The sequence below is a fragment of the Carcharhinus amblyrhynchos genome, chromosome 31, assembly GCF_965287045.1.
Source record: "Carcharhinus amblyrhynchos chromosome 31, sCarAmb.v2.hapA, whole genome shotgun sequence".
In the NCBI taxonomy this organism is placed as follows: Eukaryota; Metazoa; Chordata; class Chondrichthyes; order Carcharhiniformes; family Carcharhinidae; genus Carcharhinus; species Carcharhinus amblyrhynchos.
In genome coordinates this window covers 2,881,759-2,907,376 of record NC_137354.1, presented here as the reverse complement: position 1 = coordinate 2,907,376, position 25,618 = coordinate 2,881,759, and the positions used below count along the sequence as shown (strand labels likewise).

General features: G+C 41.6%; 1 protein-coding gene across 1 annotated transcript; it reads left to right on the top strand.

Moving 5' to 3' along the window:
• Window positions 1–652: 652 nt before the first annotated feature.
• On the top strand, window positions 653–25,279 carry abcg2c (ATP-binding cassette, sub-family G (WHITE), member 2c). The gene is made up of 15 exons (XM_080215580.1): window positions 653–804; window positions 3,778–3,837; window positions 3,938–4,055; window positions 6,628–6,783; window positions 9,122–9,279; window positions 10,246–10,397; window positions 11,460–11,552; window positions 12,458–12,642; window positions 18,742–18,893; window positions 19,793–19,882; window positions 21,113–21,237; window positions 21,989–22,143; window positions 22,238–22,327; window positions 23,615–23,667; window positions 25,132–25,279. Exons 1-15 carry the CDS (start codon window positions 653–655, stop codon window positions 25,277–25,279), a joined length of 1,887 nt encoding a protein of 628 aa, XP_080071706.1.
• The last annotated feature ends 339 nt before the right edge of the window (window positions 25,280–25,618 follow it).

Genomic DNA, 25,618 nt, shown 5'->3' with positions numbered 1-25,618 from the left:
ATAAACTGAGACTTTTTTCTCTGGAGTGTAGAAGGCTGAGGGGTGATCTTTTAGAGGTCTATAAAATAATGAGGGGCATAGATCAGCTAGACAGTCAATATCTTTTCCCAAAGATAGGGGAGTCTAAAACTAGAGGGCACAGGTTTAAGGTGAGAGGGGAGAGATACAAAAGGGTGTAGAGGAGCAATTTTTTCACACAGAGGGTAGTGAGTGTCTGGAACAAATTGCCAGAGGTAGTAGTAGAAACAGGTATAGTTTTGTCTTTTAAAAAGTGTTCAGACAGTTACATGGGTACGATGGGTATAGAGGGATATGGGCCAAATGCGGGCAATTGGGATTAGCTTAGGGGTTAAAAAAAAAGGTGGCATGGACAAGTTGGGCCGAAGGGCCTGTTTCTGTGCTCTATGACTCCATGTTTCCAAAACTAAATGAAAATGGTGACAAGTAAAAACATCTTGGAAATAAAATTTCTTACACAATTCTAATTGGCTGATTACATTGGAGAAATTATTGTAAACACTTAGGTAGCTAATGGTATCTTTCCTGTCAGAAATACAACTTGTAATCTATGGTCACATGTTTCACTGTGTAATATAAGATAAGAACTTCACCTTTGCTCAGGCTGATTGTATAAGGGTGCACCAATTTCTAAATGGAATCATCAACACAGAACAGAAATGAGAAATGCTCCAAGTTTCACTGTTCTGGTCCAATTCTGACTTTTAACAACATCAGATATGTGGTGGATACAAGAAGGAGTGTCTGCAGCCAGGGGAAAGAGAAACAAATCCTGTGTGGGGTCAGGTAAGACTGCCTAATCTGCTTTCCTCACATGTCCTGGACCCAAGAGTGTGCAGTGTGTAGATAATCCACAAGCCTACTGCCAGCATTGTGAATTCAGGGTGACCCTTCACGGCTGACACTTCACCTATGGCCTGTGCACCTTCCCTTACTGGATGTTGACCATCTCTCTTTGATTTGAACTGGAATTGTTTCACTCCCTGCAGAGTGATAATCTGAGTCACATTCCCTCACCCTGTTCTCAGATTTCTATCACCCATCCAGTCTAATATCAAATGCTGAAAGAGTTTCCACCTCAGCCATTAACCCTGAATTTCACAGACTCACAACTTCCTGTGTGAAGGTGTTTCTTCTGCTCTCTGTTTTAAATGCCTTACTTTCACTCTTTCCTCCGTTGCTGACTCTTTGCAGACCGGAAACTGATTGTTTCTACCTGCTCTGTCTCACCATTTCGGAGTTTTAAGCATATTGTTTTATCACCCTGGACTCTGGCAGACTCCAATGAAGCTTTGTTTCACACTCACAAAATGTTCATTCTCACTTCCTGTAGTGTGTTGTCCAACATAGGCACACAATTCTCCAATTGAAGACTTTATAAGGTTTACACGCAAAATCAACATCTATTTAATAAAAGCAAAATACTGTGGATGCTGGAGATCGTCAATAAAAAACCAAAAAATGCTGGAAAAACTCAGCAGGTCCAGCAGCATCTGTGGAGAGAGAAACAGAGTTCAGGTTTCAGACTGAAGAACATTCATGCAGACTCAAAACATTAACTCTGTTTCTCTCTCCACAGATGCTGCCAGACCTGCTGAGTTTTTCCAGCATTTTCTGTTTTGATTTCATTACTTGTATCTTGTTTTTTATATTCTGTATCTCTGTGGTTAAAACCTGGAATTACTCTAGGTTCTTTCTCCATCTTCAAAGATGTGCAGGTTAGGTGGATTGGCCATGCTAAATTGCCCCTTAGTGTGAGGGGCCTAGCTAGAGTAAATGCATGGGGTTATGGGGATAGGGCCTGGGTGGGATTGTGGCTGGTGCAGACTCGATGGGTTGAATGGTCTCCTTCTCTAAGATTCTATGGTTCAATACCCTGTGAACCAATGCTCCAACCTCCTCTGATACTTCATTGCACTGAGTTTACTGCCACTCCCAGTATAATGGTTTCAGTTACATCCTGTTACAACCTCATTCTCATGACACACTTACTGGCATCAAATACCACCTGTCACATTCCCTCATTTTACCGCTATCACTTGGCACCTTCTCACCACCTCTAAGGAGTTGACTTTACCTCCTGTTTTGATGTCACCTGCACAACCCAGCACTATTCCATGTAAGTTTTTATCCTAATAATGAACAGCCCTGACCCAGAACTAAACCCTGTGACTTACTGCTCTGAAAAACTGTCCTTAACTCCTTAATTCCTGTTTCCTCTTTTCTAACAAATTTTTAAATCCAATTTCTTTTCCTACCTGGGATTTCACCTCTGTTAAACTTCTGTAACCTTCCTGTTATTTTGTCATAGCCTTCCCTACAGTCCATGTACATCATGTCCATCACCCAATCTGCCAATGACACTGGGGTTAAATAGGGAGGGCAGGTTCCACTGACTAGTTGAATGTAGGAAACTAAAGGCTGATCTGAGTTGTTTAGAATGATTGAAACATTTGATTGGACAAAACTATATTCTCTGGTGGGCGAAGGTGTTTTCCAGAACAAAGGGGCAGAACCTTAAAATTTGAATCAGGGAGTGATAATAGGAAACACTTCCTCTCACAGCTGAGATTGGAAATTTGGGAACTCTCTCCCTCAAACAGCCACTGAGGTTGCAGATTGTTTGGAAATGTCAAAACTGAAGGTGATAGATTTTTGCTGGACATGGGGATTAAGATGTTACGGAACTAAGACGGGTAATTTGAGTTAAAGAATGAGTTACAACACAGATCAGCCCTGGTCTAATTGAGTAGCAGCACAGTTAGAAGGGCTAAAACACCCCTTCTTGTTTCCCAGTTATCTCAAAGAATTCTGAGGTTTGTCAAGGATAACTGACCCTTCTAAAAACATTGCTGTTTTTCCCCTTTATTACCTAAATATATGGAGTCTGAACATTTTCTGCCACAGATGATAAAATAACTGGTCTGCTATCTTCCAATGATTCTTGACTTTGGCCAAGTATGTTTAGTTGTTATGTTTTTCCATCACTCACCTGGTCTCATGAATCCTTCCATCCACATCACATTTGGATAGTGTCTGTTTCAATGATGCTGACCTCCAGGCAATTGTTCACTGCTGCCTCACAGCGCCAGGGACCTGGGTTCAATTCCCAGTTGGATCACTGTCTGTGTGGAGTCTGCATGGTCTCCCCGTGTCTGCATGGGTTTACTCCAGGTGTTCCGGTTTCCTTTCACAGTTCAAAGATATGCAGGTTAAGTGAATTGGCCGTGCTAAGTTCTCCCTCTGTGTACCTGAACAGGCACCAGAGTGTGGCAACTAGGGGATTTTCACAGTAACTTTGTTGCAGTGTTAATGTAAGCCTGCTTGTGACTAATAAATAAACTTAAAAAAAAGTGTCATGTTCCTTCTCTTTGGGCACACTTTTCATTTTCTAATCAATTACTGCAGCAGGGTCACTTCAGGGTGGATTCTAAAGTCAAATTTCCTCTAACTATATTTTTTATACCCTTGCTTGCAATTTTGATAGCTGTATAATGACTGGATGTTTGCGTAATCTCAGGAATAAAGCTACAGTTCTGTTGTTGGGTGTCAGAGTGCTGATTAAGGTCATGCTGAATCTTCTGAAGACTGAACTTGAAAATGGATCCCAAAATTAATGGGTATTGCAATAATGTCTTTACCTTTTGTGTTTGAGTTGTTATAATTGAGTTTTTGGTTAGGAGAGTTTGTGTTAAGGAAATGGGCAATGTGTATTGATAGACTTGGCTATCACCGTTCATTGTGTGTCCTTTATTTCAGTGGGGTGATGAGACCTGGCATGAACGCTATCCTTGGTCCAACAGGAAGTGGAAAGACCTCGTGAGTCATACAAGACGAGTCATAAAGTATCACAGTTGCTCAAAACAACCAGAATGTTTCCTCTTGGCACTGGTCTAAAGACTGTCTCTTCTTTTCATAGGCTTCTTGATTTGTTAGCAAACCGGAAGGACCCAAAAGGAATCAAATCAGGTCAGATTCTCCTGAATGGCCAACTCATGGACTCAAATTTTAACCTCCAGTCTGCTTATGTTGTGCAGGTGAGAGTTGCAATGTTGGTGAGATTGGCGTGTGCAGATGTTTTGAGTCGTGTCAGTATCGTACCCTGTAAGTCAATTAATTCCCTGCCACAGTTGAAATAGTGCCAGAAGAACTGACAGGAACCATTCAATATGTTCTCTCTAATTTGAAAACTCTTTGACATTCTTAAAGTCTTTGACAATTTAATATCTGATGGAATGAGACTCCACACTTTAGTGCTAAATTTCAGTGCCAGAGAGGTTGGCTGGCAATAATTAACACCGGTCTCACCATTAAAAGGGTCCTTAGACTTGAAATTACATCACAAAACATTGGTAAGGCCACATTTGGAGTACTGTGTACAATTCTGGTCGCCCTTCCATAGGAAGGATGTTATTAAACTGGAAAGGGTGCAAAAAAGATTTACAAGGATGCTACTGGGACTGGAAGATTTGAATTATAAAGAGAGGTTGGATAGGCTGGGATTTTGTCCCCTGGAGTGTAAAAGAATGAGGAATGACCTTATAGAGATTAATGAAATCATGAGTGGCATAGATAACAAAAAACAAAGAACATTACAGCACAGGAACAGGCCCTTCAGCCCTCCAAGCCTGCACCGACCATGCTGCCAGACTGAACTAAAACTCCCCTCCTCTTCTGGGGACTGTATCCCTCTATTCCCTTCCTATCCACGTACTTGTCAAGACGTCCTTTAAAAGTCACTACTGTACCCTCTTCCACTGCCTCCCCTGGCACCAAGTTCCAGGCACCCACTACTCTGTGTAATAAATCTGCCTCGTACATCTCCTTTAAACCTTGCCCCTCGCACCTTAAAACTCTGCCCCTTAGTAATTGATTCCTGCATTCTGGGAAAAAGCTTCTATCCACTCTGTTCATGCCTCTCATAATCTTGTAGACTTCTATCAGGACTCTCCACAACCTCCGTTGCTCTAGTTAGAACAAACCAAGTTTTTCCAATCTCTCCTCATAGCTGATGCCCTCCATACCAGGCAACATCCTAGTAAATCTTTTCTGTACCCTTTCCAAAGCCTCCATATCCTTTTGGTAGTGTGGCAACCAGAATTGAACACTATATTCCAAGTGAGGTCGAACTAAAGTTCTCAAGTTGGCAACATGACTTGCCAATTTTTAAACTCAATGCCCTAGCTGATGAAGGCAAACATGCCGTATGCCTTCTTGACTACCTTCTCTACCTGCATTGCCACTTTCAGTGACCTGTACACCCAGATCTCTCTGCCTATCAACACTCTTAAAGGTTCTGTATATTTCCCATCTGTATTAGACCTTCCAAAATACATTACCTCACGTTTGTCCAGATTAAACTCCATCTGCCATCTCTCCTCCCAAATCTTCAACTGATCTATATCGTGCTGTATGTATCTTCTGATGGTCCTCATCACTATCCGCAAATCCACCAACCTTTGTGTCATCCGCAAACTTACTAAACAAACCAGTTACATTTTCCTCCAAATTATTTATATATATATATTATAAACAGCAAAGGTCCCAGCACTGATTCCTGAGGAACACCACTTGTCACAGCCCTCCATTCAGAAACACACCCTTCCACTGCTCCCTCTGTCTTCTTTGACCGAGCCAGTTTTGTATCCACCTTGCTAGCTCACCTCTGATCCCATGTGACTTCACCTTCTGCACCATAAGGTGAATAGCCAAGGTCTTTTCTCCAGGGTAGGGTAGTCCAAAACTAGAGGGAACAGTTTAAGGTGAGAGGGGAAAGATATAAAAGGGACCTGAGGGGCAATCTTTTCACACAGACGTTTCTGCGTATATAGACCAAGTTGCCAGAGGAGATGGTAGAGGTGGATATAATTACAACATTTAAATGACATTTGGACAGGTAGATGAATGAGAAAGGTTTAGAGGGATCTGGGCCAAATGCAGGTAAATGGGATAGCTCAGTGTAGGAAACCTGGTTGGCATGGTCGAGTTGGGCCGAAGGATCTGTTTCTGTGCTGTCTATCTCTATGACTCTACAACACTTTTAATGTCAAGTTTAGTTTATATCTACTGCACAAATACAGTAAAGTCAGGAATTCATTATATTTTAATAGTGGGACAGAAAGCAAGATGTTGACTTCCTAAAGTTAACCATGAAGCAGGGAACCTCTAAACAGAAGCTTTGGGATTTCTGTGCTTGGTTGAGCATCTGCTCTTTCCCTGATTGTTGCTGCATACCTGGTGTATTGATATTGATTCGCTACATGAAGCTCATCATTAACTCCTTAGCAAGGTCTGACTCAAACTTACCCTAAATGAACCAGGGGACTCAATTCAAACTGGGAAAAGATTAATTCAGAATTGACATCAGGAAGTTTGTCCTCACAATGAGTGATAAAGGTATGTGTAGGTCAGAGGCAAAGTCCTGGATTTATTTAAGAAACAGTTGGATATTTTAATGGGCACTCTAAATTTCTACCTGGACTGAGGAGCTGAGAATAGGCTTTGCCCATTCATAGCTACTTTGTGCATTAAAAGGATAGTCCAATTTAAAAAAAGCCATGTGGTACAATTTTGGAAAAACTTAACAAAAGCAGCTTTCTTCAATAACAGGACAATATTCTGATGGGAACATTAACAGTGAAAGAAAATCTGGAGTTCTCTGCAAATCTTCGATTGTCCAAAAAATTGTATACGTTTGAGGAGAAGCAACAAAAAGTGAACAAAGTCATTGATGAACTTGGATTACAAGACTGCACCAATACCAAGGTAATTTTACCCAGTGGTTAAAGCACAGACAGATGGCATTCTGTCAAACAGATCCATGTCAGTATTCATGATCCACATGTACGAAGTCACATGTAAGAAATAGATTTATTTAAATCACGAGCTTCCTCAGGTGAGTCAGGTGAAACTCAACTGAAGAAGGAGCAGTGCTCCAAAAGCTTGTGATTCCAGATGAACCTGTTGGACTTCAGCCTGGTATTCTGAGACTTCTTACTGTGCTCACCCCTATCTAACGTTGGCATCTCCACATTATGATCCACATGAACATCCTTCTTTTTATTTATCTATTTATTTTGAGCCTCCTTCTACCCTAATTCACCACATCCTTCAATTCCTTTCACCTTCTCGTTTCCCATTAATTGCATCCATACTATCCACCATGATGACACCATTAGAGAGCAAGCTCGACATACTCACCAGTCCTGGAACATCCTGCTGCTTTTGTAGACCTGTACTTCTGTCTCCAAAGCTCTTCAATTCCTGTATTGAAATCCAGGACAGTTTTATTCTGCTAATGGCCAGATATCTTTTAGCTTCAATTCACTCTCTTGTTCCCAGGCTCCAAGCAGTACATAAATGCATTGCCAATCACTGTGTTCGCTCAAACTGATTCTTCCCTTCTGCTTTTAGCGAGTTGTACGATTGAGGATAACTATTCTTTATAAAACAGGAAGTAAAAGTGCCCTATTTTGTGGCGGTTGATCATACTGTTTACTTCACAGATTTCTTCACATTCTATGGTGGTGGATTTGTGGAACTCACTTCCCCATTGCACGGTGGAATCTGAATCATTACATTGTTTTGGAAGGAGATAGATATATTTCTGGTTGGAAAAAACAGGTTAAAGGGATTTGGGGGACAGGTGGTGAGGTGGGTTTGACTGCAGGGGAAGATCAACCATGATCTGCTAAAGTTCAGGTAGACAACATCAACTCACTGCCCTCATCTACCTTCTTGGTCACACCTTCAAAAAACACAATCAAATTTGTGAGACATGATTTTCCACTCACAAAGCCATGCTGACTGTCCCTAATCAGTCCCTGTGTCTCTAAATGCCTGTAGTTCCTGTCTCTCAAAATATCTTCCAACAATTTACCCACCACAGATGTGAGGCTCACTGGCCTGTAGTTCTCAGGTTTTTCCCTGCAATCCTTTTTAAACAAAGGCACAACATTTGCCACCCTCCAAACTTCAGGCACCTCACCCGTGATTATCGATGATGCAAACATCTCGGCTAGGAGAACGGCAATTTCCTCCCTAGCCTCTCAAAATATCCTGGAATACACGTCATCAGGTCCCGGGGATTTATCTACTTTGATGCGCTTTAAGACATCCAGTACCTCCTTCTCTGTAATATGTATACTCCTCAAGTCATCACTATTTATTTCCCCAAGTTCCCTAATATCCATGCTTTTCTCAACAGTAAATACTGATGAGAAATATTTATTTAGGATCTCACCCATCTCTTGAGGATCCACACATAGATGACCTTGTTGATCCTTAAGAGGACCTACTCTTTCCCTTGTTCTCTTTTACCCTCTATGTACTTGTAGAAGCTCTTTGGATTCTCCTTTGCCTTGTTTGCCAAAACAATCTCGCTTTGTATGAAGCAATCTATGTTTCATACTTTTCCATTATATATTTCAAATGGCATTTCCATTGAACTGTAATGGAAAGTTGCAAGATAAGAAAGAATGGATGAGGAGAGAATCATAGAATCCCTACAATATAGAAGGAGGCCCTACGGCCCATTGAGCCTGTACCAACCACAATCTCATCCAAGCCCTATTCCCATAACCCCATGCATTTACTCAGCTAATCCCCCGACACTAGGGTCAATTTAGCATGGCCAATCAACCTAACCTGCACATCTTTTGAGTGCAGGAGGAAACTGGAGCACCCGGAGGAAACACACAGACATGGGGAGAACATGCAAACTCCACACAGATAGTGACCCAAAGCTGGTAATTGAACCTGGAACCCTGGCACTGTGAGGCAGCAATGCTAACCACTGTGCCGCAAAGTTGAAAATAAAGGGAAAGGGACATCATATTAGCTGGAATGTGAGAAGTGAACCCCATATAGAGTCAAGCTTTACACCAAAGCTCTGCTTTTCACTAACCTTGCCTGGCAGCCAGAGGCTGAATAGAATCAATCCCTGAAATGATTTTTGGAAATGAAATCCATCTTTGCCAGTATTAATCTGGGAGGACGCTGTGGGTCAGGTTGATGGAGGTGCTGAGTGTGTGGAAGCTGTTCCACTGCATTGATTTCAGGTATTCTGAGCTAACAATCTGTTGATCTATTGATATCTTGCCAGGTTGGCACAGAATTCATCCGTGGGATTTCTGGCGGGGAGCGTAAGCGTTGCAGTATTGGAATGGAGTTAATCACCTCACCCTCCCTCTTGTTCCTAGACGAACCAACTACAGGGCTCGATGCAAACACAGCCAGTTCCATCATGCAGCTACTTCACATGTAAGTCTTCATGTAACTGTCACAACTCCTCTTCCTACGTTCCAAAATATAAGAGCAAATTTGAAGTGCGAGTTTAGATTGGCTTGTACTATTTGTTCTAGGACAGAAACTGGGGATTCCATCCCTCTTCTTAAAACATGCTATGTGACTGAAAAGTTTACACTTTGCTTTTGTTTGCGATGATTTCATCAAATGCTGTCCACGTTTTTGTTTTGTGATGCACTTTTTCAGTTGCATAGAATCAGAGGATCCTACAGTGCAGAAGGAGGCCATTCGGTCCATCAAACTGACCACAATTTGGATCAGGCGAAACTCCTTTAAAGTGTTATTTGATTCTCGCTAATGTCATGTTGAATGCACCATCTAGAGTAGTTATCTTGATGAGATTGTGATGTAACTCTTGTCCCTTAATATTTGCCCACATCACTTCATGGTAATGTCACATAAATAAATAATTATTCCCTCATCACAATAAATGCTGTTGGATGGATCGTGGAGGATCTGAAACTGGATGAATGCAAGTCAACAACATTTATCTGAACTATCATGTACTCCTGATGCTCTTGAATTATAATATTCAACTAATCAAAATTTCACTATTGTGTCCAACTGATACTAAAATAGTTGCTTCTTTCTGAGAGAGAAGGACTATAGGTATAATATTGTATAATGCAGAGGACAAAATAGGATTGCTTCACGGTCCTTGATGCACTTTGGATATTGACTGGCACTGTCAATGGTTAGCATCTCAAAATGTTTCCAAAAATTCCTGTTCCATACATTCATCATTGATGGGACTAATTCCTTCTAACACCTGTTCTTTGTTGTTTTAGATGGGTCGCCTGATAAATGTGGACAGTTCATCTGCATTGTCCTGATTCTCTCAGTATTGAATGTCTTCACCTTCCAAAATTAACCAAACTCTTTATTGGCTGAGATAATCAGAAAGTGATTTTGTGATTTCAGGTTGGCATTGCAAGGCAGGACAATAATCTTCTCAATCCACCAGCCTCGATATTCCATCTATAAATTGCTGGATTATATAACATTGATGAGCAAAGGAAACATTGTATACCAAGGTCCTGGTGCAGAAACCATCAACTACTTTCAAGATCTGGGTAAGGGAGTTAATGTTAGGCTATAGTACATTTATGTGAATTAAAATTTCTCTGGAGAATAATTTCCCTGTTTCTGTTCTAAACCAAGTTATTGTTAAAGCACTCACTGGATCAGTCAGCTTTTCTGATTACAGGACTTGCTGGCCCAATAATATATTTTTTCATATTCCCTGATATTATCCCCTCTTACTCTCTCAAAGCATGAATGGAAACTTGTAGCACTCAGTTCATTATGTGTAGAGTCATCATGTCCAGTTCCCCATCGCAGAGTTGTTTTTCTGTCAATAAATATAACTGCGGTTCTGCAAAGCATCGTTTATATAAATGACAGTTTCAGTATTAGTTGTGCTTTGGTCAGACCGTATCCAATCTACTGCAGAACATTTTTTGGCTATTTTTAATTCATTTGTGGGTTTTGAAATATGGTGTAAAAATCAATAATAATGACTTACTTACCCAGTAACTCAAATGATCAATGTGACCCTCCGATTCTAATCATTAGTTCCCCATGAGCTGTGTTCAGTGCTGGCTAGTTGTTTGTCGGTCTGACACGCTCGGATAGACCTGAACAGTTTCACTCACTCTGCTAATTGGGGATTCACTGAATGGAAATAAGTCTGTGATACTAAATTAATTTCACTAAATAAAAGAGGCAGCCGCTGATTAATCAGCTATTTAAAGTGACCTGCCAGGAGGCCAAAGCCTAACTCCACATTTACAAACAATGAAAAGGGCCAACTCCAGCTATAAACTAGTTTTCATAATGTAGATTTGAGCCTCACAACTGCAAAATTAATTACTCACAGTCAATCTGCCTTTGCTCCTCTCACAGATTTCCCCTTTTGTGTTTACTCCTTAAAACCTGGGCATCTCGAACTTTGTTGATGTCTTAGTGAGAGGTAATTAATTTGAAACATTAGCGCTGTTTCTCTCTGTGTTTACCAGACATTTTGTTTCTTTTTCAGATCTCCAGCGTCTGCAGTATTTTGTTTTTGTATAGACTTCCGGCTGACTTCTTTATACACTGCCCTTAAATAATGTTGGCAAATTGTTCATTTGTAGGGTACGAATGTGAGCCTTACAACAACCCCTCCGATTTCTTCTTGGATGTCATTAATGAAGCAGTTCCAACTTCACATGAAATTCCTAATCCAGGTATTATTGATGACCAGAATTTATTGATAATAATCTTTTAGTTACATTTTATCAATATGCTGTCTAATTCAACCAAGCTGTATGTAATGAAGCGTGAGAGAAGAAAACTGCTTCCCCCATGTCAACACACACACACACACACACACACACACACACACACACACACACACACACACACACACACACACACACACACACACACACAATCTGTTCAGCTATCTTGGCCCCAAGCTTTGGAATTCTCTCCCTAAACCCCTCCACACCAGAGCATGGGGCCTTGCCAGGGTTCCTGGCAAGGCCCCCAGCTTTGATTCCCAGCTTGGGGTCACTGTCTGTGTGTAGTCCACATGTTCTCCCCGTGTCTGCATGGGTTTCCTCCAGGTGCTCCAATTTCCTCCCACATTCTGAAAGATGTGCCAGGTGCATTGACCCGAACAGGCGCCGGAATGTGGATTTTCATAGTAACTTTGTTTTAGTGTTAATGAAAGCCTACTTGTGACTAATAAAGTTTACTTTAACATCCCTTTCTTCCTTTAAAATCCTAGTTAAAACTCACCTATTTAATTAAGCTTTGGATCAGCTGACTGAATATTTCCTTCTTTGACTCTGTGTGGCTTGGGATGTTTCTTACATTAAAGGTTGTAAGTAGATCCAAGTACCAAAAGAGAAAAGGCTGGAAAGTCTCAGCAGCTCTGATAGCATCTGTAAGGAGAGAAAAGAGCTAACATTTCAAGTCCAGGTGACCCTTTGTCAAAGCATTTTCTCTTTTGATTTCAGATTCCAGCATCCACAGTAATTTGCTTTTATCCAATAGATCTAGGTTGTTGCTAACATGATTAGCAATGTCATAGTCACTCAACCAGTTTATTATCAAAACATATAAACTTGTTTCTTCTTTATTTAAGAGGTTATGATCATTACTCACACAGACTTGGATTCCAGCAGGGAAAAGAATTTCCTGGCTCTTCACTTTCATCAGTCGAAGTACTACGATAACATTGAAAAGGAACTGAAGTCCTTGTCTGTACCAGATATCTCAAATTCTTCAAGTAAAATTAAATCTTCATATGCAACACCTTTCTGGTATCAGGTAGATGAAAATGAATTGCATTTTTACGTATTAGAAGAAATAATTAAATGCAACAAGTAACAACATACATTGAATCCAGAGGATGCGACTGAGTCATTGTTGATGGAATTTCTCTAGTGCTCTTCAGTGTCATTGATACACAATCCAGGTCTCAGTGCAGTACAAGAGCATGGTGAGGATGATGGTTCTCTGTTTACCAGGACGTTTGTCGGCTTGTGAAGGTTTTTGCTGTCAAACGCTTTGCTGCTCTAGTTTGTAGAAGGCTGAGTTGCTGCAGCTGATCCAGTGTTGGATCTCTTTGTTAATGGTGGCATTTTGAGAGGGGTGGCTGCCAGGCTCTGGGAAATGCTGAACGTATTCCAGAGTCTCTCTTTCAACATATGCGGGAACGGGAATGTTTGGCTGACCAGGGTTGATGCAAGTTCTGTACTGGCAACATTCATAGACAGGTCAACATTCTTGTTCATAAAACTGAAAAGATTGTGAATGGCTTGCAAAACTGGTGCAGAGTGGGCAACGGCACTGCAGTCATCTGCCAACTAGATTATGTATATCCAAGGTGGTCAGTTTAGTTTTGGCACACAAGTGACTGAGGTTGAGGAGATTTCCATCTAGGCAGTATTTAATACTTACACCAGAGGGTAGTTGAACTTTTAGATTGTAAATATGATGGACGGTAACACACATCTTTGACACCAATCTGGATTTTGAAGGCACCCTTTGTAGATTTCCCACTCAAGACAGTTGTAGTCATATCATCATGAAACAGATTGTGATGAAGTTTCTTAGACCTCTAAATCTTTGCAGCACCATCCACAGAGCCCCACACCTAATGCTTTGTTCAGGTTAATGAGAGGAATGAAGAGTTCCTTGTGTTGATTTTGAGATTTTTCCTGGATTTGTCTTCACAAGGAGAATTTCACAGTAACTTTATTGCAATATTAATGTAAGCCTTACTTGTGACTAATAAATAAACTTTCAATGAAAGGACTAGTGTCCTTCTCAAAGCCCGTTCCACCAGTATTCAGGCAAATCTCCTGCAAAATCAACATTGATGGACTGGACACTTTTTGGGTGGCCCAAAAGCACCATTTTTGCCAGGTTCTGTTCTCTCAGCTCTTAAATGGCTAAAGTTCTGGGTGAGGACAAAATAAATGCTTCAAGGGCACTCTGAAGCTGTCCTCAAAACAGGCAGCATTGTTCTTGGTAGTTGGGTGGCATTTGCTACAAACCATTTCAGAATGACAACCAGTTGTCCATCAAGCTACAAGCATCTTAACGATGAGACAGAGGGGGAAAAAGGAAAACAATCCTGCCTATGGCCCAAAGATATGCGGATTGAAAATCAACCTGTTCAGTCACATGGAGACTCACGGTAGAAACTCCCATCCTTAGTTGACGTCATCCTCAAATCGAGGGACATCCATCAACGATGAGGAACAAACATATTGTGGAGCACTTCATTGTATCCGTGTTGCTTGAACTGAATGTTACATAATCATGTTTCTGTGATTTCAGTGATAATTGATTAATTCCCAAGGCTACATTTTTATCTTGACCATAAGTTAGCAGTCTGAAATTAATCTCAATAAGAACTATTCCAGCAACAACAACACTTCAAAAATATTTAATTGTCTGTAAAGTGCAGGGTCAGCCTAGTATTACTGGTTGGCAGAGAGGCAACAAAGAGTAGGAATTAATGGATGCTTGTCAAATTGGTACATAAGAACATAAGAAATAGGAGCAGGAGTAGGCCATCTAGCCCTTCGAGCCTGCCCCGCCATTCAATAAGATCATGGCTGACCTGTCGTGGCTCAGTTCCACTTTCCCGCCCTCTCCCCATAACCCTTAATCCCCTCTCTTATCAAAAACCCATCAACCCGCGTCTTAAAAATATTTAGCGAGGTAGCCTCCACCACTTCAACGGGCAGAGAATTCCAGAGATTCACCACCCTTTGAGTGAAGAAGTTCCTCCTCAACTCCATTCTAAACCGCCTCCCCTTTATCTTGAGGCTGTGCCCCCTAGTCCTACTGTCTTTTTTGAGCGGGAAGAGTCTCTCCACCTCTATCCTATCCATCCCATTCATCATCTTATACGTCTCAATGAGATCTCCCCTCATTCTTCTAAACTCTAACGAGTACAAGCCTAGTTTATTCAGCCTCTCCTCATAGCTCAACCCCTCAACTCCGGTATCAGCCTAGTAAACCTCCTCTGCACTCCCTCCAAGGCCAAAATATCTTTGCGCAGGTGTGGTGCCTAAAACTGCACACAGTACTCCAGCTGCGGCCTCACCAATGCCCTATACAGCTGCAGCAAGACCTCCCTACTTTTATATTCAATCCCCCTCGCTATGAAGGCCAGCATCCCATTCGCCTTCCTGACCACCTGCTGCACCTGCAAGCTGGGTTTTTGCAACTCATGCACAAGGACCCCAAGGTCCCTCTGCACCATCGCCTGCTGCAGTTTTTTGCCACGTAAGTAATAGTCCTTCCTACCAAAGTGGACCACCTCACACTTGCCAACATTAAATTCCATTTGCCATTTCCTGGCCCATTCGCCCAGCCTATCTAGATCCTTCTGTAGACTCTCCACACCCTCCGCGCAATTTGCCGTTCCCCCAATCTTGGTGTCATCAGCAAATTTCGACACCCTACACTCAGTTCCCTCCTCCAGATCATCTATATAAATGGTAAAAAGCTGAGGCCCCAGCACCGACCCCTGGGGCACTCCACTAGTCACCATCCGCCAATCCGAATAGCACCCGTTGACCCCTACTCTCTGCCTCCTATTTGACAACCAATCCTCTATCCACGCTAACACCCTACCCCCAACTCCATGTCCCTCGACCTTCTGCAATAACCTCTTGTGAGGTACCTTGTCAAATGCCTTCTGAAAATCCAGAAAGACCACATCCACCAGCTCTCCTCTATCCACTGCCCTAGACACATCCTCATAGAACTCCAGTAAATTTGTCAGACACGACTTCCCTTTAATGAAACTGTGCTGCATCTGCTCTATCAAGCAATTCCCTTCAAGATGCCTCGCAATTTCCTCCTTAATGACGGATTCTAACATTTTACCTACCACAGACGTTAAACTAACCGGCCTATAATTCCCCGCCTTTTGCCTGGCACCCTTCTTAAACAACGGCGTAACATTAGCCGTTTTCCAACCTTCCGGCACTTCCCTGGAATCCAGCGACGTCTGGAAAATAACCACCAAGGCATCCACTATCACCTCCGCCATTTCTTTCAGCACCCTCGGATGCAATCCATCCGGTCCTGGGGACTTGTCCACAATCAGTCCCTCCAGTCTGTCGAGCACCGCCTCTCTAGTAACAGTAATGTCATTAAGACCCTCCAGTCCTACCACCTTTCCATCGCTAACACCCGGCAAATTATTCACGTCCTCCTCCGTGAAGACAGACACAAAAAAGTTATTCAATACCTTAGCCATATCCCCATCCCCTACCACTAGGTCCCCTTTCTCATCCTCTAAAGGACCAACGTTCACCCTAGCCAGCCTCTTCCTTTTTATATATTTATAAAAACTCCTGCTATCCTTTTTTATATTAAGTGCTAGCCCAGCTTCATAGTTTCTCCTACCCTTCTTTATCAACTTCTTTGTCAATCTTTGTTGACATTTAAACCTCTCCCAATCCTCTTCTCGCCCACTACTCTTAGCTACTCTAAATTCCTCCGCTTTTAATTTAACACTTTCCTTCACCTCCTTCGTTATCCACGGCTTATTACCTCACCTCCTACGGTCCTTTTGACCATCGGAATAAGTTTCCGCTGAGCACCAAGAAAGATCTCCTTAAAGATCCTCCACTGCTCCTCAGCAGACCCTCCCTCCAACGCGCTCCCCCAGTCCACATTCGCCAATTCTTCTCTCATCCTACCGTACTCCCCTCTATTCAAACAAAGGACACGTGTCTGGGAACCCACTTTCTCCTCCTCCATCTGCACCAGAAATGGTAGGCTGTAGCTGGTAGGGTGCCACAGGGATCGGTGCTGGGACCTCAGCTATTCACAATATATATTAATGTTTTAGATGAGGGAATAAAATGTAATATCTCAAAATTTGTAGATGATACCAAGTTGGGTGGAAGGGTGAACTATGACAAGGATGCAGAAATCCTTCAAAATTATCTGGACAGGTTGGGTGAGTGGGCTAATCAATGGCAGATGCAATATAATTTGGATAAATGTGACGTTATTTACTTTGGAAGCAAAAACAAGAAGGCAGATTACTGCTTGAATGGCTGTAAATTGGGAGAGGGGAGTGTGCAGCGGGACCTGGGTGTTCTTGTGCACCAGTCACTGAAGGTAAGTATGCAGGTGTAGAAGGCAGTAAAGGCGGCAAATGGCACGTTGGCGTTTGTTACAAAAGGTTTAAGTACAGGAGCAGGGATATGTTGTTGCAATGATACAGATCCTTGGTGAGACATACCTAGAGTATTACATGCAGTTGTGGTCTCCTTGTCTGAGAAAGGATGCTCTTGCTCTTGAGGGAGTGCAGGAAAGTTTACCAGGCTGATTCCGGGGATGACGGGACTGATGTATGTGGAGAGATTATTAGTTAGAATTGTTTCAGACGAATGAGGGAGGATCTCTTGCAGACTTATAAAATTCTAACAGGACTAGACAGGGTAGATGCAGGGAGGATGTTCCTGATGGTGGGGGAATCCAGAACCAGAAGTCAGTCTGAGGATTCGAGGTAGACCATTTAGAATGGAAGTGAGGAGACATTTCTTCACCGAAAGAATGGTGAGCCTGTGGAATTCATTACCACAGGAGGTAGTTGATGCCAAAACATTGAATGTATTCAAGAGATAGCTGGAAAAAGCACTTGGGGTGAATAGGATCAAAGGTTATGGGGAGAAAGCAGGATTAGGGCATTGAGTTGGATGATCAATAATGAATGGTTGAGCAGACTTAAAGGGCCAAATGGCTTCCTCCTGCTCTTATCAGCTTCTACGTTTCTATAGAAGTGTTAGTTATTTAATGAGAGAGTTATTATTATCTACAATCTTGCCACTGTGAGATTAGGGCAGAAATAGAGGCTATAAGTAAATGGGGATAAATCCAATTTGGAACTCTGGAGAAACTTCATTACGGAGAAATTGGTTAGAATGTTTTCTAACATTCTAAATTGGTTAGAATTAATTTTTTTACAGGGAGCTGCTGAGGTGACCAGAATTTAATGAGGAGCTGCATAAACATGAAAGAAATAGAAGTGTAAGTTTATCTGGTTAGATGAATTAAGGTGAAGTGTGTGTGAACCACAAGCACCAACAGCAACCTGTAAATACCACATCCAGCTGGGCAAAGATCTTGGAACCTCCTGATCACACATGGTATCAGGTGCAGCTGTGATTTCCAGCCTAATAGTTGGAAATTGCTTACCCTCCCCTTCAATCTCAAAGTGAATTCTGTATCATTCTGAAGAGGGTGAGCTTTGTTCTTTCTGCAGCATTAAGAAATGTCTAAAATGTTTGAAAGCTGAATTCCATGAGCTAGCTGAGAAGTGAGCCATCATTCAAGAGTTTAGGAAGTTGTGTTTTCATCATTCTTCATAAACAAGGAGCACAGAAATTGTTGTTGGTGTGGAAATTGTGGACTGTTCATTCACATGTAAATAAACCAGAGAACTTTGAGAACGATTTTCAATCGAGCTGCATGAAATAATTCATCTGACGTAGTTCAATAATGGTTAAAGGCAAAATACTGTGGATGCTGGAATCTGAAACAAAAAACATGAAATGCTGGAAAATCTCAGCAAGTCAGACGGCATCTGTGGAGAGAAAATAGAGCCAGCGTTTCAAGTCTGAATGGCCCTTCATTAGAGCTGAATAATGTTCAGTAATGGCTCTGTTACAATCTGTGGGATGTGCTTCGTTTAACAATTTGTTGGGCAAAGCAAAAGGTGCCCTCCACCTAGTGGAGACCAAGTGAGCCGCTAATGGGGACAACCAATGTAGTGAACTTAGGGGAATATTAAATACAAACTCACAACTGTAAGAGGTGGGATCAGTGTTTGTGTGTTTACTTGCTGAGTTTAGCTGAACCATTCATCATCTATTTTTGGACTTTCAGCTGTATATCATGTGTGGGCGAACAGTCAAGAATCTCTGCAGAAATCCACAGACTTCAGTTGCTCAAGTGCTCCTTATGATAATTTTTGGTATATTGAATGGACTTGTATATTATCAAATACCACACACAATGCCAGAAGCTTTGCAGAACAGGTAGGAGAAATGCAGGAACAGCTGAATCCACAAAATTCATTTAACTGTGTGAACCAAGGACATTCTGATTGGGGAACATTTTTGTGTAATTTATTTCCCCACTAAGTCTCCATAACTTTATACAAATAAAACCCAACAGATATGTCCCAGAGCATCAGTTACTGGCTTCCTCTACACCCACTCAGCACTAGATGAGAGTATTTAGGGAACTCACTACCCATTTCCCTAAATTTCCACCTATCAAGTGGAGATCACGAATTCAGCAGGTAGCAGAGTTGGCATGCAGTCAAATGGGCCAAATAGCCTCCTTCTGTACTGTAATAACTCTAGGATAGTGAATTGCAAATCAATGTGATTCAGGATGTGGACATAGCTTGCTCAAAATAAATATTAATTGTACTTGTGAGCGGTTTGTTGGATCCTAAAGTACCTCAGCCACTGCAACATTGCCTTCATCTGCCTCCACTTGCAATCTGTTTCAATACAATCTGTCCCAATCACACAAGCCTAACCAAGCCCAGGATGGACTCCAAACGTACAACCATAACCGGTGATACTGCAGCTGCTGGGAATCTGCAATAAAAAAAATAGAGGCGAGCTCCTCCTTAAACAGAGCATGGTAGGAGTAAGTGATAGGAGGGGAATGCAGGGACAGAGGTGATATTGTACCAAGCTCTAAGTTAATTGAAGTGGGAGTTGTAAAGGGATAAAGATGAGGCTTAGTCTATGGACAGTCAGAGGAAAGTGAATGGAAAGGAGTATGCAGATGGGCATTTGGTATCCATTATTCCTGTATAAATTTGTAGGATTGATGTGATAATACACTAGGGAATCTATGCTTCTTGTAGCCGTCTGATAGTTATCTATTCAAGTTTCAAGTGTATATTTTTAAATTTCAGAATCGGCGCATTCTTCTTTCTGGCAATCAATCAAGTTTTTGGCAACCTTTCTGCTGTGGAACTCTTCATACAAGAAAAAACACTCTTTTTGTACGCAGCTAAGTATTTTGTTCCTGATGTTTTTTTCAGGGAAGTGAATTAAAATGGGGAGTTACTTTCCTTGATTCTTATAGCATGGTTCCACGGTTACTACCAAAACCAAATGGTGTCTGAAAACACACTAACAGATGGACTACTTGATAACAACAGTGCTGCAACGTGACTAACATGTTACTCCTCAGTGTGGGGTGCTTGTAGTACCTTCACTGGGTTGTTCTGCTTACACTTTACCCAATTTCACTTTTCAAAGTCAATTTCCTGCCAGGCAGATGATTAAAATAGTTCACAATTTTGGTATCCAGAGGAAAGCTGTGAAATCACTTGAGAGGTTTATTTTGTTCTAAAGCATTGCAGAAACAATGTGTAATGCGTCAGAGGGGCCAAGGGCACTCTTGGGTCCAGTTTAAAAACCTATGTTTTAAAAAATTCATTACTGGGATGCAGCTAATGCTGGCTACGCCAACATCCGTAATACCCGTGAAAAGGTGGTGATGAGCTGCCTTCTTGAACTGCTGCAATCCCTATGCTGTGGGTTTGCTCTCAGTGCTGTTAGGGAGGGAGTTCCAGGACTTTAACTCAGTAAGTGAAGGAATGGTGATATATGAGGAGAGGCTGAATAAATTAGGCTTGTACTCGTTAGAGTTTAGAAGAATGAGGGGAGATCTCATTGAGACGTATAAGATGATGAATGGGATGGATAGGATAGAGGTGGAGAGACTCTTCCCGCTCAGAAAGGATAGTAGGACTAGGGGGCACAGCCTCAAGATAAAGGGGGGGCAGTTTAGAACGGAGTTGAGGAGGAACTTCTTCACTCAAAGGGTGGTGAATCTCTGGAATTCTCTGCCCGTTGAAGTGGTGGAGGCTGCCTCGCTAAATATTTTTAAGACGCGGGTTGATGGGTTTTTGATAAGAGAGGGGATTAAGGGTTATGGGGAGAGGGCGGGAATGTGGAACTGAGCCACGACAGATCAGCCATGATCTTATTGAATGGCGGGGCAGGCTCAAGGGCTAGATGGCCTACTCCTGCTCCTATTTCTTATGTTCTTATATTTCCAAGTTAGGACAGTGATTGGCTTGGAGGGTAACCACCAGGTGGTGGTGGTGTTCCCCTGCAAGCCACTGGTGTTCTGTAAATTACTTTAACATTCTACTCCTGCTTCCTTATTCCTCACAATCTGAGGCATCAGTGATGAAATTTTTTTATTCTAATTCTTTCATCAGACATGAAAAGGCGAGCGGCTATTATCGAACATCAGCTTACTTCCTGTCCAAGATCCTGGCAGATGTGATACCCAATCGCATCATACCCATTCTCAGTTTTGCAGCTATTTCTTATTTTATGATGGGTAAGTGTCTTCACAACTTTCACCTGTCATCAGCATAAATGATGATGAATAAATACACAAGTGTCCCAATAAAACAATCTGTAGGCAAACTTGATCACATAGTAAGTATGAAACCAGTTAGATTGATTCCTTAATCCCTCCCTAACAGCACTGAGGACAAACCCACAGCATAGAGATACATCAGCTATAGTCACGGAAGAATATCTTGAACTCTACTATAATCAATAATGGCTGCCAGAGGATAAACAAAGGAGTTTTCTAATCTGCATTGTTTTCTGGGATGTTGGTGACATTGGCAAGGCCAACATTTGTTGCCCATCCCTGATTGCCCTTGAATGAGGGCAGCTGAGTGTCAACCCCATTGCTATGGGCCTGAAGACTTATCCAAGCTAAACCAGGTAAGTATGGCAGATTTCCTCTATTCATGGGAAAAATGTGAATCAGATGGATTTTAACACCACCAATGATAGATGTCATGGTCACCATTACTGAGACTAGCTTTATAGTCCAGACTTATTAACTGTACTTAAATTCAACCAGCTGCCATGCTGGGGTTTGAACCCATGACTCCAGAGCATTAGCCTGGGACAGCTTGATTACTAATCCAATGCCAATGTTATGTAGGCAAATATGGTGACCATTTTGTACATAGGGCAACAGAGACAGCAAATGAATGAATGATCAGATCATAGTTCATTACTAAAATTATGCAATGCATATTCAACCTTTGAGTCCAATATTTTCAATGCAGGGTTGAAGCAAGATGTTGCATCTTTTTTCTTGTTCTGCTTGACTCTCAGCCTCACCAGTTTGTCAGCAGTGAGTTTGGCTTTTCTAGTGAGTGCAAGTGTCAACACCTTTGCAGTAGCCAATGCCCTGATTGCTATCCCATACGTCTTCATGATGGTAAGAACCTGTATTTGGTCCATTTCACTACAAATTCTAATGGTTCCTCTTACCCATTTGGAAGATCTGAAGTATACTTCACTTGTATTTGTAGGTTTTTGGAGGATTTTTGGTGAACTTGAACAGAATGTTGCAATGGCTCTCCTGGCTTCAATGGATCAGTATATTCCGCTATGGATTGAATGTAAGATAAACTGATTTAAAATTAACTTTAGAATTGGTATGTGTGTGTGTTTCTGGACATAGATTTTATAAAATCGTCATACTGGCTAGTGGCATAGTTAGCTGGAAATATGGAAACATGATGTTGAAAAATGATGCATTGCTCCCTTGATTCTACGCAGCACGTTACCAATCTCAGCTGTGTCACTTGAGGAGGGTGCCAAATGCAGGCAAAACATTTCTGTAAAGGTATTCTGAATGAATTGGCAAATGGTCTGTGGGGATGTTTGTTTAAAGGCTGAAGACATTCATGAGGTCAGTACGTATAAGATAATGAAGGGGATGGATAGGGTAGAGGTAGAGAGATTCTTCCCACTTAGAAAGGATAGCAGGACTAGAGGACACAGCCTCAAGATAAGGGGGGGGGGGGGGGGGTGCAGTTTAGATCAGAGTTGAGGAGGAACTTCTTCACTCAAAGTGAAGGATCTCTGGAATTCTCTGCCCGTTGAAGTGGTGGAGGCTACCTCGCTAAATATATTTAAGTCACGGGTAGATAGGTTTCTGATAGACAGGGGAATTAAGGGTTATGGGGAGTAAGTGGGAAAGTGGAACTGATCCACTTCAGAACATGATCTTATTGAATGGCAGGGCAGGCTCGAAGGGCTAGATGGCCTACTCCTGCTCCTATTTATGTTCTTACAAGTGATGAGTTGTGAGCCATAGCAGAAGAGCTGGGAAAGCTTTGCAAAGGCAAAAGGGTAAATTGCAGAGGAAAATTAGGAAGCATGTTGAGGGTGAGATGAGGGGAAGACATTGGTGGTTAGAGGCATAAAATGCCTCTAAAATGCGGTAGGAATTGAAGATTGGAGCAGTGAGAGGAAAAGCAGAGAGCAAGTGAAGGGGAAAGTAGCAACAAGTAGATTTTTGCTAGTACATGTACTGTAGGTTAAAAATTTATGGTGAAGCATCATCTATGACTCTGTCATTTAGGGTCAAGAGTAATGTAGCTTCAGGTGGCATTGAAATACAACATCAAGATTTTCCTTTGGATTGTTAATTGGGGAAAGTAACGAGAGTCATTAGTATCTGCCCAGTCACTATATTGATTGGGAAAGATTGGACATAAGTGATGAGCCAAAGATTCTCACTAAGCCAAACCCAGCTTGGGCTTACTGTAAGTAAAGGTGCTCTATACACTTTAGAAAAGGCCATAAAGCTTTAGTTTTTAAAGCTTAAATACATTTTCTACAGCTGTCTAAACAACATAGGTTGGACCAATAGTAATATGTTATTTTCCCCCTTTCCACAGGCACTGGTGATCAATGAACTAAAAGGACAGATATTTTACATGAATTCAACAAAGTGAGTGCATTAAAAAAAGCTGACTCAATATTTTTAATTTTTAAAACAATTAAATCAGTGTGTCCAATAGCCATGTGGCTAATTGAGAATCCAGACGTGGCCAATTGAATTTCTGATGAGCAAAAAAACCATGCAATATGCACTATTGTTTAGAATGTGATTTCAGTAATTATATTCACTTGGCCTGTACGTTAACTTTAACCACTTAGTCGGTAAAATGCTGAGATGCTTTGAAGTGCTTTATTTTCTCCATTTTTGAACAGCCGACGTTAAGTAAATGTGCACAAAGTGAGTCATTGATCTTATTGTGTGTGTACTTGGAGGGTTTTTCTCGTAGAATCTACAGTACAAAAGGAGGCTATTTGGCCCATCGGGCCTGCACCAACGACAATCTCACCCAGGTCCAGTCCTACCCCCCATAACACTACATATTTACCCTCCCATTCGCCCTGTCAGTAAAGGGAACTTTATGATGGCCAATCAAGCTAATCTGCACATTTTTGGGACTGTGGGAGGAAACTGGGGCACCCAGAGGAAACCCACGCAGACACAGAGACAATGTGCAAATTCCACACAGACCGTTACCAGAGGCTGGAATTGAACTGGGTCCTTGGTGCTGAGGCAGCAGTACCAACCACTATGCCACCCACTTCTTTACTACGAAGTGGCCAAAACCATATTACCACAGCTCCTGTGGCTTTTCAGCATCTTTTTAAAATCAGGCAACACTGCCCTATGTTGTTTCAAATTCTCTTCTGTTACGGTTTCCTTGTAGTCTAAACTTTAATGGCAGTTTACCAAGACTCATTACATCAGGATTAAAGAATTAACTTACGAGAGAGCTGCTGGTTTCACCCATTGCAACATCTCCAAGTCTTATTGTCGTACTCCCAACAACAACTAACGTCAATTCCACAAGTCATCTGCAGCTATTATCCCCTCTGGCTACATGCACACAAAATGTATGCTGACGCTTCAAAGTATTGGTCCACTTTCCATAAAAGCAAATTACTGCAGATGCTGGAATCTGAAACCAAAAGAGAAAATGCTGGAAAATCTCAGCAGGTCTGGCAGCATCTGTAAGGAGAGAAAAGAGCTGACATTTCAAGTCCAGATGACCCTTTATCAAAGCTGCACTTTCCATCTTGCATTCTTTAGGCGAGATGAATAGAAGACACTTTGGCTGAGGGGGGCTTGGGGAATATTCCCTAGAGTTGGAATTGAGGAATTTGATCTTATTAATGTACAAAAATAATGAATGAAATTGATAGTTAATGAGGATTTAATCCAGTACGATAGATAATCTTAAAATTTAAATTTACGTCCAGGAAGAACAGCTGAGTGTTAAATATTGGTGATATTTACAGTTTTGTTCATTTTTAAAACATTTCTTACAACGAAGACTGATACCTAATTGGTGAATTCCATTTGCTTGGCCATGATCCATAATTCTATACTTTGCAGGGTTCCTGGAGAGATGTACATGATCGAGCAAGGTATCGATTTCAGCACCTGGGGTTTCTGGCAAAATCAAGTTGCACTTCTGTGCATGACAGCAATATTCTTGTTTCTGGCTTTCATACAACTTGTAAGAATTAACAAGTGGAAGTAGAAGATTAGCACGTTTACTTGGTCTTATATTATGCCTGGTGTACTTTGGATTCTCATCACTCTAAGAAAACACTATCAGCAATTTATCAATTCAGAAATAATTTAGGTATTAATGAAAGATCATTGTCCACCTCTCATAATCTCAACTGGCACCTTTGAAACAGACTTTAATGCAAATGCTAATAACTGAATTTTGGCCAATATAAGCAGTTGTCCTTTGTAGATGAGGATTATTTCAGTGGACAGGGGTAATTGCACACACTGCATGAATTTGAGAGTGATCACACTGAGACCATGCAAAATTAGCAGTGTAACCAAAGCAATATCGTATTAAATCAAT

What these genes read in the sequence shown, in the direction of transcription:
- abcg2c (XM_080215580.1), top strand. Translation starts at nt 653, where the DNA reads ATGGAATCATCAACACAGAACAGAAATGAGAAATGCTCCAAGTTTCAC. An exon ending in CAAATCCTGTGTGGGGTCAG is followed by an intron (nt 805 to 3,777) that starts GTAAGACTGCCT and finishes CCTTTATTTCAG; the next exon opens with TGGGGTGATGAGACCTGGCA. An exon ending in AAGACTGCACCAATACCAAG is followed by an intron (nt 6,784 to 9,121) that starts GTAATTTTACCC and finishes ATATCTTGCCAG; the next exon opens with GTTGGCACAGAATTCATCCG.